This window comes from Lithobates pipiens, unplaced genomic scaffold (genome assembly GCF_037356315.1).
Source record: "Lithobates pipiens isolate NorthernLeopardFrog02 unplaced genomic scaffold, aLitPip1_a1.2 Scaffold_8, whole genome shotgun sequence".
In the NCBI taxonomy this organism is placed as follows: domain Eukaryota; kingdom Metazoa; phylum Chordata; class Amphibia; order Anura; family Ranidae; genus Lithobates; species Lithobates pipiens.
In genome coordinates, this window is record NW_027507903.1 from 40,742,258 (window position 1) to 40,760,443 (window position 18,186).

The 18,186-nt window shown below is 44.4% G+C and overlaps 1 protein-coding gene across 1 annotated transcript in view; it reads right to left on the reverse strand.

The window, feature by feature from the left end:
• Positions 1–18,186, reverse strand: part of TICRR (TOPBP1 interacting checkpoint and replication regulator) — an 82,739-nt gene that overhangs the window by 51,651 nt on the left and 12,902 nt on the right. Inside the window, exons 5-6 of the mRNA XM_077472115.1 lie at positions 13,030–13,159; positions 2,904–3,040 (exon numbers count right to left, since the gene is read on the reverse strand). Coding sequence (XP_077328241.1) covers positions 2,904–3,040; positions 13,030–13,159 — 267 coding nt within the window. The remainder of the gene's footprint in view (positions 1–2,903; positions 3,041–13,029; positions 13,160–18,186) is intronic.

Here is an 18,186-nt window from a genome sequence, read left to right on the forward strand (position 1 = left end):
CCAAATAAATATACAGCTCACTGTTCATATCAAAAGTTGAAAAATGTTTATTATATTAAAATTATTAAATGGCGAAAAACTACACAAGACATGTACAGTATTAAAATTCAAGACCACCTCTATATTTGTATGAATCAGACCATAGGTACTCTAAATATGCATGGATGCCTTATAGTTCCACAGTGTTCCTATAAGGAAAACGGTATATTGAGGGCTGGCACCATAGTGTAATGGTAAGGTGTCCTGCAAGGAGAACGGGATACGAGAGATCCTGGGTACTTGGTGAATGAGGATTAAGTCTCAAGTGTCAAATGCAAAATAGGCCAGAAAGAGAGGGGGAACCCAAGAGGGCAACAATACTCCGACTTAGTATGGTAGACTGATAACAGTGGTCGAAAGGAGGTTCAGATGTCAGGAGCAGGGTTAAATATCAAAAAAGGTACATGAATTCATATGTTCAACTGTGAATAATGCTGTGTCCTAGACTCCCACCCACGTACCATATGGTTGATCCAAAGTCTATAGCACATAACACACAACTATCAGGAAAAGACGCATGGGCCCCCCTAGTTTTGTAATCCAAGATGTGCATGCTAGTGCAGCGTCACTATTCCAAATGAGAAAACATTGCAAAAGTACTTATCCCTTCCTTGGATACTTCGTCATTCACAAGATGCCTTTACATCGCAGGATGTACCATGCCTTTGGTCCACAGGATAAAATTTGTTAGGTCACAACATTAGAAATGGTCAATAGAATCGCCTGACCGGTTTCAACAGACTCAGCCGGCGGCTTCAGAGGCTCATCGGAAAATGATCTGCTGCAATCGACCACCCTCGGCATTAAATGGCTGCTGGTGCATGTCGCAATGCATGCTGCGTTCACGCCAAGGCATGTCACATGACCGAAAACTGCTTTATTGTGTGGTGACGCTATCACACGCGCACTACGCACAATAGCGTGGGCGCTGCGGACCATTTCACAGCAAGTGAAAGGAAAATCAGTAACTTTAAAATGTCCACATGAGGGTGACCAATACCATGTAGATAGATCCGCATAAGCCAGCAGAGCCGATTTTAGTAGCTTAATTATTTACATTCAAACAAAAAATTGTTTTTATTATATCAATCTCTCTCTACTTAAGGACCAGGCCTCTTTTTCAGATTTGGTGTTTACAAGTTTAAAACAGTTTTTCTGCTAGAAAATTACTTAGAACCCCCAAACACACACATAAAATACTAAAAAAATAAATATATATTTTTCTTCTAACATCCTAGAGAATAAAATGGCGCTCATTGCAATACTTTTTTTCACACCGTATTTGCGCAGCGGTCTTACAAGCGCACTTTTGGAAAAAATTCAGTTTTTGAATAAAAATAAGTAAATAAATAAAAAATAAAAAAAACACAACAGTAAAATTAGCCCAATTTTTTTTTCTATATTGTGAAAGATAATGTTACGTCGAGTAAACTGATACCCAACATGTCATGCTTCAAAATTGTGTCCTCTCGTGGAATAGCGTCAAACTTTCACCCTCAAAAATCTCCATAACCGACATTTTAAAAATTGTACAGGTTGCATGTTTAGAGTTCCAGAGGAGAATTACTGCTCTCGCTCTACCGATCGCGGCGATACCTCACGTGTGGTTTGACCGCCGGTTTCATATGCGGACGCTACTCACGTATGCATTCGCTTCTGTGCACGAGCTCGTCGGGACGGGGTGTTTTTAAAAAAAAAATAAAAATTTTTTTTATTTTACTTGATTTTATAAATTTTTACACTTTAAAAAAAAAAAAAAAAATGAACCACTTTTATTCCTATCACAAGGAATGTAAACATCCCTTGTAATAGGAAAAAAGCATGACAGGTCCTCCTAAATATGATATCTGGGGTCAAAAAGTCCTCAGATCTCATATTTGGACTTAAATGCAAAAGGGGTAATTTGGAAAAATAAAAAAAAATAAAAAGTACCTTTAAGAGGTATGGGCGAAGTGACGTTTTGACGTCTCTTCCACCCTCCTATGGTAGAGAGACTAGTGGGGGCCATCTTAGCCTCACTTGTCTCCATAACCAGCCATCGATAGGACCTAATTACCTCCGCCGCTACCAGCTCCAGTAAGCACCTCTCCCGCCGCCTATAATGATGATGTCGCGGCGAACCCACCACGGAGACCACCGCTATCGCACACAGGACCGCCTCCTGTAAAGAGGGATAACTCGGTTGTGGCAGCAGCTGCTGCCATTACCGCGATATCCCTCTTCAAAGTACAGACGTATATGTACATGAGGCGGTGTGTGTGTGTGCGCGCGCATTTTTCCCAACCGGGAAAATCCTAATATGTACAATTGTTATGGATTGTTTAATACTTTGATTAAATTACTATTTTCTATTATGTCAAGATATATGCTGAATCTCCTTACTCAAAATGCTTCACCTAGAGACCTCCCTCCCATCAGAGCGAGTCCACAAGCCACCAGCAGAAAACCTGGATGAAACTGGCCAGACGACCGCTTAGATAAGGGTCCTCCAATCTCTGCTTGACAGCACAGAATACACCTGAGATGATGTTTTTTTTTGCAAACAATGAGTCATCTCTTACTATAAAGGGGGCTATACGCCCAGAGCAATAAAGGAAGCTATTCACTGAACAGTGTGTGTCAGCGTACTCCTAAACATGCATGCATGGACATTTGAATTAGACCAGGTGCAGATAACTCGGCCAGACATTTGTCTGGGATCCAAAACACAATGAGCTGGATTTAAAAAAAAAAAAGGGGGGGGGGGGGGATATGGTTTAAACAAGGCTTTAAGATCACTTTAATAATAGCAGCTTCCATAATCCTTCAGTACAAGCGGCCTTTAAAATAAAACACCGTAACCGCATCATGAAAAGGAGACTTACGCTTCTTTTGGTTGTCGCTTTGGGTCACACTTCCAGACTCCTCACTCGACTTCTTTTGATAGCACTCTGACAAATAATGTGTTATGTCTTGATCATATCTCTGCTCATCTTGGTCAAAAGATTCTGCACTTATCAGCCTAATTTGTAAGATGAAACAAAATCCTCATTAGTTTCTACAGAATCAACTCCAGCATAGCCCTCAAACTGATCATCTTTGCACAAGAAAAAAACAAAAAAAAACAAACACAATTACCATCACAATAATGCTTTTTTTTTCCTTCACAAAGATTATTATTGCGTCACCAGGAAGCTCTTCCTGATGACGCAATAATCTTTGTGAAACGCGTAGTGGTCGTCGGGACCTTCATTGGTTAGGTTCGATGTATGAGGAAGAGGCTTGGGACGTATTTAAAAAAAAAAAGAAAAAAAAAATCTGAGACAGCTGCTGAGGGCTTTGAGCAAACAGAGAGGTAGATTAAATCCATACTCCCACGTACATGGCTGGACATGCTTGGTGCCGGCTCAGGCACAGGCATATGCGAGTGTGAACTTTGTTGTTTTAAAACTTTTAAATAAAAATTTGTTTTTATATACTGCACTATGATGGTCCATTATATATCTTTGTGAGTTAAATAGCACGAGAAGTTTCTATTTCCTGTTTGGAGAGGCTGTTGATGAGATCCCTAAAAGGAATGGTTATCCTAAATGAACTAAAGGCGCATATACAGATTAGATCTGAATTCATTTGGCTGGTGATTATAAGAAGCACTTTATATTTGAAAAGAAGCACTTTTGAAATAAGAAGAATCAGTCAGCACTGGAGTGATTGTTCATTCATACATGCACTGTGCACTTTTTTTTTTTTTTTTTTTTAGAGTGATCACTCACGAGACATTTATAGCATATTGCAATTGGTTTCATATTTTATAGGCACTGTAAGGCACTTTATTTGATACCACTGCAGGGGTGACCAGCCAGGGTAACGGGCTAGGTGGATAGCCCTGCAGAGGTATTAACATTTTTGAATATTTTGACTATTTTATTTTTTTATTTCCATTACTATATAGCACTTTTGTAATATTTACTATTGTGAGAGAGGAATAAATTTTCCCTTGCTAAAGAAGGTTTCCATTGAAGCACGGCACTTTTGTTGAGAAAAAAAAAAATATAGGATTTTTGTACGCACCGTAAAATCCTTTTCTCTGTAATTTACTGACCAACACAGCTCCTCTCTGTAACTAAATGGGTTTTTATAGCCTTCCATTAGGAGAACTAGACAAAATTGTTACACAATACACAGAACTTTTAGTCCCGCCCCAGGGGGGCGGACCCTGTGCTATCAACCCTCCCCACTGCTACCAGCAGATTCAGTACGCCAACAAGCAGTATAACGTAGAGAAAAGGAGGGGTGGGTGCTGTGTCGGTCGGTGAATAAACAGAGAAAAGGATTTTACGGTGAGTACAAAAATCCTATTTTCTCTTATATTCACCGACCGACACAGCTCCTCTCTAACTAAATGGGACGTCCCCAAGCAGTGCCAAACGAGGGGTGGGAAAAACAGCATAAAAACCTTCATCCACCATCGCAAGTGGGAACTAGTGAAACTAAACCCACAAATAAACAGTAGTGTGTGGAAAAAAACTCCACCAAATAACCGGGTATCCTCAACAGGAGTGATCCCCAAGATCGCAACATTGCGGAAGAAATACAATAGTGCATTAACCAAACAGTACTGCGTTTTTAATTGAAAAACCAGGAAAAAAAAAAAAAAAAAAACTCAATTGCAACTACACGGTCGCCTGCAAAACTTTGCGGCCAAAACAAGCATCAGCCGATGCACTGATGTCTACCTTGTAGAACTTGGTAAATATATGGATAGACGACCAGGTCGCCGCCTTAGACACCTGAGCGACAGACGCTTGGTGTCGGAAGGCCCAAGACGTTCTGATTGCTCTTGTAGAGTGGGCCGTGACTGGAAAGGGGGGCACCTGCCCCTTCAAGGCGTAGGCTTGGACTACATCTGTCTGATCCACCTGGAAATGGTGGCCAACGAGACTGTCATGCCTTTCTTAGGACCAGCCACCAAAACAAACAGTGAGTCTGACTTCCGAAAGGGAGCTGTGGCAAACAAGTACACCTTCAGAGCTCTAACCACATCGAGAGCATGAAGGGCCACCTCCTTGGGATGCTTCGGCTTAGGACACAACGATGGTAATACAATGTCCTCATTGATATGAAAAGCCGAAACCACCTTGGGTAGAAAGGCTGGTTGCGGACGCAACACCACCTTATCCCTGTGGATGATCAGATAAGGCGGCTTGCAGGACAAGGCTACCAATTCCGAACCCTCCTGGCCGATGTGATGGCCACTAGAAAAAACACCTTCTGTGAAAGGGTCAACAGGGGAATCTCCCTGATATTCTCAAACGGCTGCTTCTGAAGCGCCGACAACACCAGGTTCAAATCCCATGGGGGTAACAGGACGCACCGGAGGGACTACATGTCGTACCCCCTGAACAAAAGGTACTCACTAATGACTGAGACGCCAGGGGTCGCTGAAAAAAATAAAAAATAAAAAAAGACAGCCAGGGCTGAAATTTGCCCCTTAATGGTGCTCAACGCCAATTTCTGGTCCACTCCATGCTGAAGAAACAGCAGGATCCTCGATATAGAAAAGGAGCACGGATGCCACCCTGTCTCCTCACACATGGAGATGTAGGCCTTCCAGATACGATGGTATATCTTCCGTGAAGAAGATTTCCGCCCCCTCAGCATCATTGGAATCACCGAGTCTGACAGACCCCGGTTCCTCAGCACCTGGCTCAATAGCCATGCCGTGCCAGCGATGGTAAAGCAGGGTGAAAGATTGGACCTTGAGATAGGAGGTCCTCCCGCAGTGCCAGTCGCCAGGGAGCGTCGGCCACCAGACGCACCGGGTCTGTGTACCAGGGCCACTGAGACCAATCTGGGGAAACCAGGATTACTGCAATCCCCTCGGCTTCCACTCTGCGAAGCAGACGAGGCAACAGTTTTAGTAGAGGAAAGGCATAGATCAGCTGGTACTGATCCCACGGAGCCACCAGCGCGTCTGCCCACGGATCTGTCGTCCTGGACACAAATCTCAGCACCTTCCAATTGAGACAGGAGGCTAAGGGATCCACATCTGGCGTGCCCCATTTCAGGCACAACAGCTGGAATATCTCCAGATGCAACGCCCATTCTCCTGGGTCCAGCATCTGACTCAGATAGTCCGCCTGACAATTTTCCACTCCCGGGATGTAAATGGCTGATAGGGACAGAACGTGTCGCTCTGCCCACCGAAGTATGTGAGCAACCTTCCGAGCAGCGGCTGAGCTTCTTGTTCCCCCTTGGTGATTTATGTACGCCACAGCCGTGGCGTTGTCTGACTGTATCCTGGTCGGACGCCCTTGAAGACACGTCGACCACGTGTGGAGGCACAGCCTGATCGCTCTCAATTCGAGCGATTGATCGGTAACTTGGATTCTTCCGTCGACCAGAGGCCCTGAGCCAACTGAATCCCCATCACTCCACCTCAGCATGATAGACTGGCGTCCGTAGTGATCACCGTCCAGTTCAGAGGAAGAAACAATTTTCCGGACTGAATCACCGGGTACCTCAACCACCAGATCAGAGAATCCCTGACTGGTTGGCTCACCTGGATCTGCCCGATCCAGGGACAACGGAGGTTTGTCCCATTTTGTCAATATCTCCTTCTGCAGGACTCTGGTGTGGAACTGGGCATAAGGTACTGCCTCGAAGGAGGCCACCATGAGTCCCGGCACTCGCATGCAAAAGCGGAGCGACAACCACTTGCGGTTCAACAGGAGATTGACCACAGACGTAAAAGTCAGCAATTTGTTTGAGGGGAGAAAAACCCTTGCTTCCCTGGACTCCAACAGCAACCCCAGGTACTCCAGACGCTGAGTTGGTACAACCACAAACTTCTTTAGGTTCAACAGCCACCCAAATTCTTGCAGGGCCTGCATGGTGATCGGCACATCCTCCTCTAATTCTGAGGCAGAAGATGCTCTCAGGAGGAGATCGTCTAGGTAACCCACGATCGCGATCCTGCATTGCCTCAGCAACACCATTACTGGAGCCAGTACGGGGGGGTTGGGGGCTGATGCCAGGCCAAAAGGAAGAGCCACAAACTGGTAGTGGGCTTCCCCTACTGCCAAACGCAGAAATTTTTGATGCCGAAGGCAAATGGGTATGTGCAGGTAAGCATCCTGGATGTCCAAGGATGCCAGGAAGTCCCCTTGATGGAATGCAGTGACTACTGAGCTAACTGATTCCATTCTGAACCTCTGCACCTTTACAAAGTGATTGAGGGATTTTAAGTCCAAGATTGGACGTAACCCTTCCTTCTTGGGAACCACAGATTTAAGTAGAACCCCTGGAAGCGTTCCGATTCCGGAACCAGTGTCCTATCATATAGTGTTCCCCATCGGATAGTGTCCGCTGTGTACTGCGCATGCGCAGTACACACAGATTCCAAAAATAGCCGAAGATGAACGGCGCCTGCGCCGTGAGTCCAGGTTCTAGCCCCACCCTCCAAATGGACATAGAGTTGGAATATAAAAGAGCCGAGCGCAGCGAGGCCAAGCCCGAAGCGTGGCGAGCAAAGCGAGGGGCCCTCTAATATGGGCAGTCCTATGTCCACTTGGATGGTGGGGCTACCACCTCGACCCACGGCGCCACTCATCTTCGGAGATTTTCTGAAGCTTCCTCTGCTCCGTGCTGCGCATGCACAGTACAGGGCGGACAGTATCCGATGCCAGGACACTGGTACAATCACCCCCCGATTTAACAAGAACCTTACCGCCCCTAACAGGGCCTCCCGGCGAACCGGGGACATGGGTATGCTGGAGGGGAAGAATCTGTTTGGCGGCAAAGAGAGAAACTATCTTGTAGCTTGTGGAAATCAGATCGCAGACCCATTGGTCGAATAACCGGGAGGTCCACCGGGCTGCAAACTCCCAAAGACAACCCCCCACCCGATAAGTGGGTGGGGGCAAACCTTCATGGGGTAGCACTTTTGGTCGCAGGCTTGCGGTTTTGTGGGACGCTTCCGATTGTCCATGGGCGTCCTGCCGAAGCACCGGGCGGACGGAAAAGCCGACTTTGAGCAGAAAAAGAGGGCCCTTGCCTGCGGCGAGGCTCCTTAGCCTTTCCTGGCCTGTGGGAGTAGTGTACTCTTACCACTGGTGGCAGTCTTAATAATGTCATCCAACGAGGCTCCAAAGAGAGCTCGCCAAGGAAGGGAATATCCGTCAGGGCTTTCTTGGATGCCTGGTCAGCAGACCAGCATTTTAGCCAAATTAGGCGCCTCAGCACCACAGCTGACACTGAAGCCTTGGATAACAGAGGGAGAGTATCCAGGGCCAGGTCACAAACGTACTTAAGGCCTTCCACTAGTTGGTCTGCTAGGTCCACGCAGACAGGGGAGGCGTTCTGCTCTCCCAATTCATGGTGCAAAAGTTTTTCCCACTCAGTCACTGTCTGCGACACCAGTGCGGGTGCCAGTACAGGTCGCACGGCTGACCCCACAACCGTAAACAAGGAACGAGCCCCTGCCTCGGCCTTCCTGTCCGCGGGATTCTTGAATAGTGGTTACTTTATTTAACCTAGGTACCGGGGGGGGGGGGGGGGGGTCCACAACTGGAGGAGCCGAGCACTTTTTGAGAAAGCTTTCCTCAAAGGGGTAACGCACAGCCAAATTTTTGGGGACTTAAAAAAGGTCCGTTGCGGGCGACCCCATTCCCTGTAGATGAATTTGTCAAAATAAGTCAAATACGGGAGCACCTTAGGTGAACGTGCTGGCTTGTGGGACCCAAAAGGAACCGGTACATCAGCAGAGGGATCCGCTGGCTCCTGAATCTTCAAGGTATCACGCACAGCTGTGATAAGTGCTACAACAAGCGCTTTGTCGCGCCTGGACCCGGACGGGGAATCACTGTCCGAACGGGCCTGGTCAGCCACATCCGATAGGTCAGAGCAGGGGTCTCCAGCCGCAGCAGGGCCCGAGTCAGCATCAGAGCTCTCCCCACAGGATTGGGGGGGGGCAGGGGCCTCTTGCACCTTTCCTTTCACGCGCTGCCTCTATCTTAGCAACAAAAGAGTCAAGGACCGCCGTCAGGGTGTCCATGCGCACCGCGCTATCCGCAGGTGACCCGGTTGCTATAGCTTGGATTTCCGGGGAAGAAACACCAGTTTCTGAAGCCATGCTGACCCTAGCCTGTCTGCCACCTGCAAGGGGACTTAGGACAGTGAAGATCCCACCCTCCTGCTGCCGCCACGTGGGGGAGGGGGTTTACTTAGCGCTAGACTCACCACCCTGGGGCCTCTGTGAATGCCACTAGCAGTGCCTGTAGTCCCTAGGAGGTTCCCAGTTGCAGAGAGGAGAAAACTGTCAGCAGCAGTGAAATGTTCTGCAGAGCTAGATTCAGCATTCAGCAAGGAGCCATCCAGCGTCCTGTACACAGGAAACAGCAAGTGAGAGCACATGTAAAGCTGCCACAAGAGAACTGCGGAGAAAAGAGCGCTCAGGCTTCAAGAAAATGGCCGCCAATGTAACTAATAGGAGATCCTAAAGAAGATGGCTGCTGAAGCTCTCAAGGGGAACACAGGCTTTCCCACATAAAAGATGGCCGCCGGACAGCACCATGTGGTGACAGAACAAAACCAGAACAGTGCTGCCTGCCTACAGCCAGAACAACCTCCACAGACCCTTTTTGGGACCCCCCCCCCAGACCGGGACCAGGACCAAACGCCAGCCGCACAGGGCCCCCACGCGCGAGAATCCAGCGAACACACACACACCCCTCGGAGGGGAGGGGGGGAGGGAGGAGGGGAGATGGGGACTTGGGGGAGAAGATAGGGAGGTGAGGTGGTCCCTGATTCGACCCTCCCCCGGGGAATGCCCAGATGCTCATCCCACCGAAGCAGGGAGAGCCGTACTTACCAGTCCTGAAGAGCTGGGAGACATTCCATCACAGACCTACTCCTGCGCAGTTACAGGGTAGCTGCTGGCCCGGTATACTGCGATCCAGACAGCAGTAGCCCGGTCATATGTATACCCAGGAGCATTGAAGCTCAATCGACCCCCTCTGGAGCTGAGGCATGTCATGGCCTGCCGAGCCTTAGCTGCGGCCTGCTCGCGCTCGATGGTCGGACTGGGAGACTACAAGGATAATCATTAACCAGCCCGTCACCCAGCCGGCAGTTGATGAAAGATCGTGGGATCTTTCATCTTGCACAAAAAACATCAAACCTGCAGCAAAAACATGGACCGAGAGGGCCCGCAGGGTTCCTAGGTCATTCTCCTTACTAGGCAAAATAAAAACTGAATCTGCTGGGAGCAGTGGGGAGGGTTGATAGCACAGGGTCCGCCCCCCTGGGGCGGGACTAAAATTTCTATGTATTGTGTAACAATTTTGTCTAGTTCTCCTAATGGCAGGCTATACAACCCATTTACATACAAAGAGGAGCTGTGTTGGTCGGTGAATATAAGAGAAAGCTAAGTTAGCGCAACCCATGCTTCATACACATATTCTAATTAGATTGGCTCACAGAGTGACACTTCTATATTAGGTTGCAGCAAACAAAAATATTGACAGATTGGTAGCTCCTTTTGCGCCGGTAGTCCATTTTTTTCATTAGATGGTGTGACAGCAGACATTTTTGTGAATTCACTGCAATATGGATTCATATACTTTGATCTCTGACGCTTGGTCCAATTCAGTGTTGCTGAAACAAAAAAATCTTTGCCAATGGCACTATTGCGGGCTGCTCAAAAGAAAAACCTCTCAATTAGCACAACCTATCTGTGATAAATATTTGCTGTAAGGGAAGTCCACACCCTGGGACGTAATGCGTATAGGGGCAGAGCCCAAAATGTGACATCAACCCGTGGCCATCTCACTAAATGGTGGTAAAGCCAATATATAGGCTTACCAGACAGCACTGCTTAGGTGCTTTTAATGTGAGTGCAATACATTTTTAACTTGATTAAATATTGTGAAACGGAGAACACTAGATTCTGTGTGTTTTGTTCCCATTTTCTATGATACCATCCTATATGCTCATCTCAGACTCTGGGAGCCGATATGTGGACATAGGAGATAAGGAGGGATAGAATATTACACAGATTGTTTTACATTCCCTGGTTGGAAGAGCTTGTTATGACCTACTGGTGATGCAGGGGTCATAACTGAGGTGAGTGGCTAGTGTGCACAGGTGGAGGATAGCACTGGCCCTTTGTGATTTTTTTTTTTTTTAATGTCAGTACAGTGGTGGAACATTTATACCAATGGACAAGTGTCAAGATATTAACAATGAGTTATTATGAATTTAAACATGGACACTTATGCGCTTTATTTTTGATATTTTTATTAATTGTATTTATTTTAGTTGTGCACAGGAACATTGAGATATTGATTTTAAAGTTGCACTACACTATTTTTGGATTATAGTATTGCTGGCTGGCTTGATGCTTTTGCCCGCACGCAGGAACAAATATCGTTACCACACGCGTGCGCTCAATCACCAGGAAATGGCTGCAGCTGGTCTGTCCTCCTATTTTGTTGTTGTCCAGTCCATTTTGGGATATAGAAGCATCCAATGTCTCTTCCCCCAGTGCCCAGTTAAAGTGATGTTAAAGGTTAAAATAAAAAATCACGTTATACTAACCTGCTCTGTGTAACAATTTGCAGAGCAGTCTCGATCCTCCTCTTAGCAAGTCACATGCTATGGGGGGCACACACGCATGCTCGCTCTCGAACCGCGCTATATGTCCATAAAACACACCAAATTGGGCTCAGCCTCACCCCCCTTCCAGGCTGCGATTGACAGCAGCGGGAGCCAATGGCCTCTCAGTCAACGAGTAGGCAGAGAGCAGCCGATCTCGTGCACATCGCTGGATCTCGATCGGGCAAGTATTATGGGGGCCGCAGGGGGAGCTGCATACTGAATGTTTCATTTTTTTTCTCATGCATAGAATGCATGATGGTACAAAACCTTCAACCTTTAGAACCACTTTATAAATGCTTCACTAACACGCCATAATTGCTATACATAATTGGTAGGGTTGAATAAAGAAACCAGTCCATCCAGTTAAATCTGTGTGCTCATGTCCGAATAAAAAAAAGAAATCATATAGTTATATAGGTTTGACAATATCAATACTTCCCACTGACCCCACCGATTGTGGAAGCGAGCTACCGCCCTAACAGTGAAAACCTCCCTACGCAGTTTAAAGGTTATACATGCTGTAATACAGGCTGTTAAAAGGTGCAGCTCTAGAGCATTACCACTGACATCAATGGAGGCAGAGGACAAGGAACAATGTCTCATTAAAGGATGTCGATTAATTTGTAACATGGCAACACCACCGCTCCTGTGTGAAAAGCATTGCATGGTGTCATTGTAATATTCATGGTAGGCATTAATAAGCAACTATGAGGCTTTAAAGATGGATAATAAATTCTGCATAAAACAGGGTATTGACGCACATGTGAACAAGCTCCAAGACACAGTACCACCGCTCCTGTGTGAAGCGAGTACCGACCATAAAAGGCATCAAACCAACTGTCCTGTCACAAGACACACTCCCTTCCTTAGTTGAAGGCACACCAGTACCTAGATGGTGTCCAAAGCACGAGACCTGAACAAAGTAGTCCACCACTCCAATGAGAGGTAACCCCTGGAGATGGGGAGAGAATTCATTACTACCTGCTTGATAGAGGAACGAAGTGATCAGGCCAGAACTGCCCAATCCTTAGTGGAAGACTGCACAGAAGTTAGACCCAAACCAGCAGAGTAAGGGGCTGAGGCAGACCAAGAGGAGATGAGTAAAAGAGGTACCTCGGAGCGGAAGCCAACTCAACACTGCAAAAGTTATGAGAAGGTCAATTTCCTTGCTAATGGCCAGGGGCTTGAGGGAAAACGTGCTGGGTATCCCAAAACAACAATCCCACAATTGCCCCGCAGTGAGGAAGCCATGAAAGGGCTATGTAAAGCTATGCAGATTGAACAACTATAATAAAAGAAAAATACATTTGAAATAAATTAATTCCAGAGAAACACGCATATAGATTCTCTCACCTAAAAGATTCCATTAAATTGCTGCTAGCCCCAGAGGTTCCAGATATGGGGTACCATCTCTCAATAACTGAGGAGCTCCATCGACTGCTTTGTGACAATTCTTGTTTAATCCACTCTGGCATAGCGACATCTGTGAGGGGAAAAAGGGTATGTCTAAATTTTTTTTTTTACAGATATTCTTTCTGGTCTGGGTTATTTCTAGTTATGTAATTTGGCAGAATATTTGATAAACAATGTATAATAAAGTAAACTTGCTATTACAATAAGCAAAACTGGCCACAGATGTAGGTAGATATAAACCCCCTTCCATTTATTCGTTATGCATTTGGAAAAAATAAATCAAGCTTAGATGTACACTTAACTAAAAAAAAAAAAAAAAAAAAATCCTTAGCACTAATAAAAGAATACCTATTGGCTCAATCATTTATATAAAATAAAAAAAATCTGCATTTCAGAAACAATACAGACCCCCCCCCCCCCCCCCATTTGGCAGAAAAGCACTTCTTTAGGTCTTGTGAGCTCCATCCCTGTATGAAGCTTGATTTGTGGGCATTTCTATGAGGGAGGTCCAAGTAAAGCCCAGTAACTCAGTAACTACTGGCCATCTCTTCTTCCCACAGCACCTGTAATCGCTTTGTCCTTGTAGTCACCCCCCAAGCTTACGCTACCAAATCCAATACTCATCCTCTTGTCAATCCTCATTTATGAGTAGTGACAGCTACCTGGACTTTGACCCCCATGAGACAGGAGTAACCAAGAAAAAGTTTGGCCATGGTCTGATCATAGTGCGCTTTACATTACTGTTACCTCTATAATTCCAAAAAAAAAAAAAAAAGATCCAACATGGATATTAAAGAGGAAGTAAACCCTAATGGGTTTACTTCCTCTTTTTTTCCCTGCAAAGGTAAAGCATAATGGACTACTATGCATCGCATAGTAGTCCATTATGTGTCACTTACCTGACACAGGAGCCAGCGAAGTCACCGCTGTCCCCTGTAGTCCGCCGCATCCATCTTGCTGGTGGCGTCTCGCAGCTCCGACGAATGACAGCGGCGAAGCCGCGATGACGTCACTCCCGCGCATGCGCACGGGAGTCGCATCTCGCAGCTCCGCCGCTGCCATTCGGCGAAGCCGCGATGACGTCACTCCCGCGCATGCGCACGGGAGTCGACAAATTAGGCAGACCCATTCTTGGACTTGCCGCATTTAGTGCGCCTGCGCGCCGCTGTCTACGGCGCATGCGCCGTAGACAGCAGTGCCCATTTTCGGGCAAATATCTCCTAAACCATATAGGTTTAGGAGATATTGCTTGGACCTACAGGTAAGCCTTAATCTAGGCTTACCTGTAGGTCAAAGTGGTTTGAAAGGGTTTACTTCCTCTTTAAGAGATTTCCTACTCAAAAATCCAGCTCATAAAAATATTGAAATTGCGCTCAAAGATTATATAAAATATAACTCCACACCTGACGTCTCTCCGACTACATTATGGGAAGCACACAAACCTGTTCTCCGTGGCATATGTCTACAGCAAGCAAACATATTCAACAGAGAACGGAAAATCCTTTGTCAGACTTTAGAAACAAAAATTTCAATAAATGTCACACAGCATTCCAAAATAACCCTTCTTCTTTATCTAAAATAAATCTTGACAAAGCTAAAATTGGAATTTGATCTATTCCTCACTGAAGCAGCGGATAAAACCCATCAAGAGATCACAACACAATTTCTATATCAATGCGAATAAACCTCACACACTATTAGCCAGGGCATTAAAATCCTGCCAGAACCCAATGAAACCGATACATCTGAAAATCTCTAGGGGGGGTATACACAAATAATCCTTTAAAAATATTACAAAAATTCCAAACACAATTAAAAAATGTATACTCTTCTAATAATGAGTTGGACCCTTCTAGAGCAAATGATTTTTTCTCTTATATATCTCTACCGACACTATCTAAAACACAAATGGAAATGATGGAGGAACCAGTGTCAATTATAGAGGTATCTGAAGTTATCAAAAATCTGAAACTAAATAAAAGGCCAGGTCCTGATGGTTTTTCTGCGCTGTATTACAAAACGTTTGTAGACACCCTATCTCCAGTCTTGACAAACACTTTTAATTCCCTTTTGGAAGGTCATTCTTTTAAAAGAGAAACCCTAACTGCAATTATCTGTATGCTCCCTAAACCTCACACAGACGACTCAATATGGTCTAATTATCGCCCTATTTCGTTACTAAATTTGGACATAAAAATTTTAGCCAAAATTCTAGCTAACAGATTAAATACTATTATAGGCAATATTATACATCGTGATCAAGTGGGCTTCATTCCATTACGTCAAGCAGGAGATAATATTAGACGTACAACACTCCTGTCACAAAAAAAAAAAAAAAAAAAAAAAAAAAAAAGACGTATTCCCACTTGCTTTCTTTAGATATTATGAAAGCTTTTGACACAGTATCTTAGTCATATATGAACTATACCCTTTCCAAATGGGGATTCGGCCCTCTTTTTTTTTACGATGGATCTCTAGTTTATATCAAGATCCCAAAGCTTATATCAGATATGCAGGGTACAAATCGGACGAGTTTAATATACTGAGGGGGACTCGTCAAGGATCTACACTTTCGCCATTATTATTTGCTTTACTCATTGAACCTTTAGCACAAAGAATTAGGATGGAACCCACTATAACAGGTATTGAAATGGGTGGCTTTCATCATAAGCTCTGTTTATTCGCAGACGATATTCTCCTTTTTCTATCTTATCCACATGTTTCGGCCCCAAATCTTATGGTTGTACTACAAGAATTCTCATTTATTTCGGGCCTAAGGCTAGGTTCACACTATTGCGATGCGGGAACGCCGCGAATCCGCGGCGTTTTCCCGCATCGCTCACCTCCCGCCGGCAGTTCACACTGCCCTATGCGGACGGCTGGGGGTGTCAATGTTATGTTAATGACACCCCCAGATCCGTCGGCATATCGCAGTGCGATCTGCCGACTCGCACAGGAATCGGATCGCATGGTGTGAACCCCCATGCGATCCGATTCCGTTGCGGACCCAAAAAAGGGTCCTGTGCGAGTTTGCTGCGGGACAGCTGCGAGTTCAGCCATACTATCTGTATGGCTGAACTCGCAGTGCTACGGAGATCGGATGTGATTTGCTGTGCGAATCACATCCGGTTCTCCCCCCGCAGCGGTGTGAACCCAGCCTTAAGGTCAATATTCAAAAATCTTCAGCATTAAACATTTCACTTGTCGAGAAAGATAAACAAACAATATTTACAAAATTCACTACCCTTTAAGTGGGTAGATCATAGCCTCCCATATCTGGGTGTGCAGTTTACTCCTAACCCCTCCGATTTATTTGCAGCTAATTACCCAGCTCTATTAAAAAATATTACAAGGTCGTTATCTAATTGGTCATCAATGCAGATATCATGGTTTGGGAAAATCAATATCATAAAAATGTCTGTTCTTCCGAAATTTTTATATTTATTCAGAACTCTCCCGATTCATATTCCTGCATATTTTCTTAGGCTGATTCAACAAAAAGTAACGAAATTTACTTGGGGGAAAATAAAACCCAGACTTCACAAAAAAACACTTGTTCTCCCCAAAGCTTTGGGTGGTTTGGGATTTCCAGACTTTAAACATATATTAAGGCAGCTCAATTAACAAAATATCACTCTTCTACAGAGATTCTTTTATGGGTCCTCATTGAAGCTGTAGACTGTGATCCTCTTCCTATAAACAATATATTATGGTTACAACCTGCGGATCGTAAGTCTATAAATAAGCCCATTTCTAAGCACTCTCTATCTATATGGGATAGGTATAGAAATTCACATGGTCTGCAATCTCCACAAAATCCGCTATTATCTTTCCACAAGAATCCAACTTTTTACCCAGCCTGGAAATATCCCAAAACCTTTAAAGCTTGGTCTAAGGCTGGTATCACTTGTCTATATAATTTAACTTCAACTACATCAATAAAATCTTTTACAGATCTATGTGAATTATATAAGCTTCCACAATCAGAAATATTCAGATATCTCCAAATCAAAATTTTTTATACTCCTGTTCTCAATTTAAATGTAAACTTACATAATATTTCTCAATTTGAAAGATTTTGTCTCAAGGAACCACACGCTAAAGGTTGTATTACATCATTGTATACACAATTGATATCTAATTCTAATACTGTTATACCTAAATATGTGGCCAAGTGGGAAAAAGATTTAGACTGTACGATCGATTCTAGGTCTTGGTCCAACATATGGTCTTTCACAAAATCTTCCTCTATAAATATATTGGCGTCTGAATCATCATATAAAGTTCTCACACGCTGGTATTTGGTTCCTGCGAGAATCGCCAAATTCTCAACAGACAACACTGGCCTCTGCTTTCGTGGCTGTCCAGAAAAGGGTACCTATATACATACCTGGTGGCATTGCTCAATTGTACAATCATTTTGGAAAAAGATCTGATAATTACAACATTTTTTGATCGTCCAATTTTTCCAGACCCAATTATAGCTCTCCTTAATTTAAAACCAGCCTTTCTGAATCAGAAACAATTCAAATTAGTTCTTACACTCCTGATAGCCGCACAGCAGACTATAGCCAATGCGTGAAAAACAGACGTGGTGAATATTGCAGAAACCAAAACGTAGAATGAATCAATCTTTCATCCATGCTAAAATGGACGCTATAGATAAAAACCAGATGACAAAGTTTGATATAATATGGAAACCTTGGATTAAATATTATACGTCAGATAATATTGACAACCGAGTTTTATTGTTATGGTGATTACGATTTTTTTTTATAGAATTACAACATTAGCTGATACATAAAACCTCCTCCGGAGAATTATTCCCTCCCCTCCCCCTCCTATATACCTTTTATGTTCTTCCCTTACTATATAATACTTACTATAAACATACTTTAGAAGTTATGGTCAAAACTTTAAAATCATATTTTCTTTTAGACATATTTATATTTTCTTGGGATTAAAATGTTTAAAACTCAGCTATAAGAATGTTTTCAAATTCTAAAATATATAAAGGCCATTTATTGTCATTCCCACGAGAATATCTTGAAATTCTTCTTTGCTTTGTATCATCCATACTTCAATATGTCTACTTTT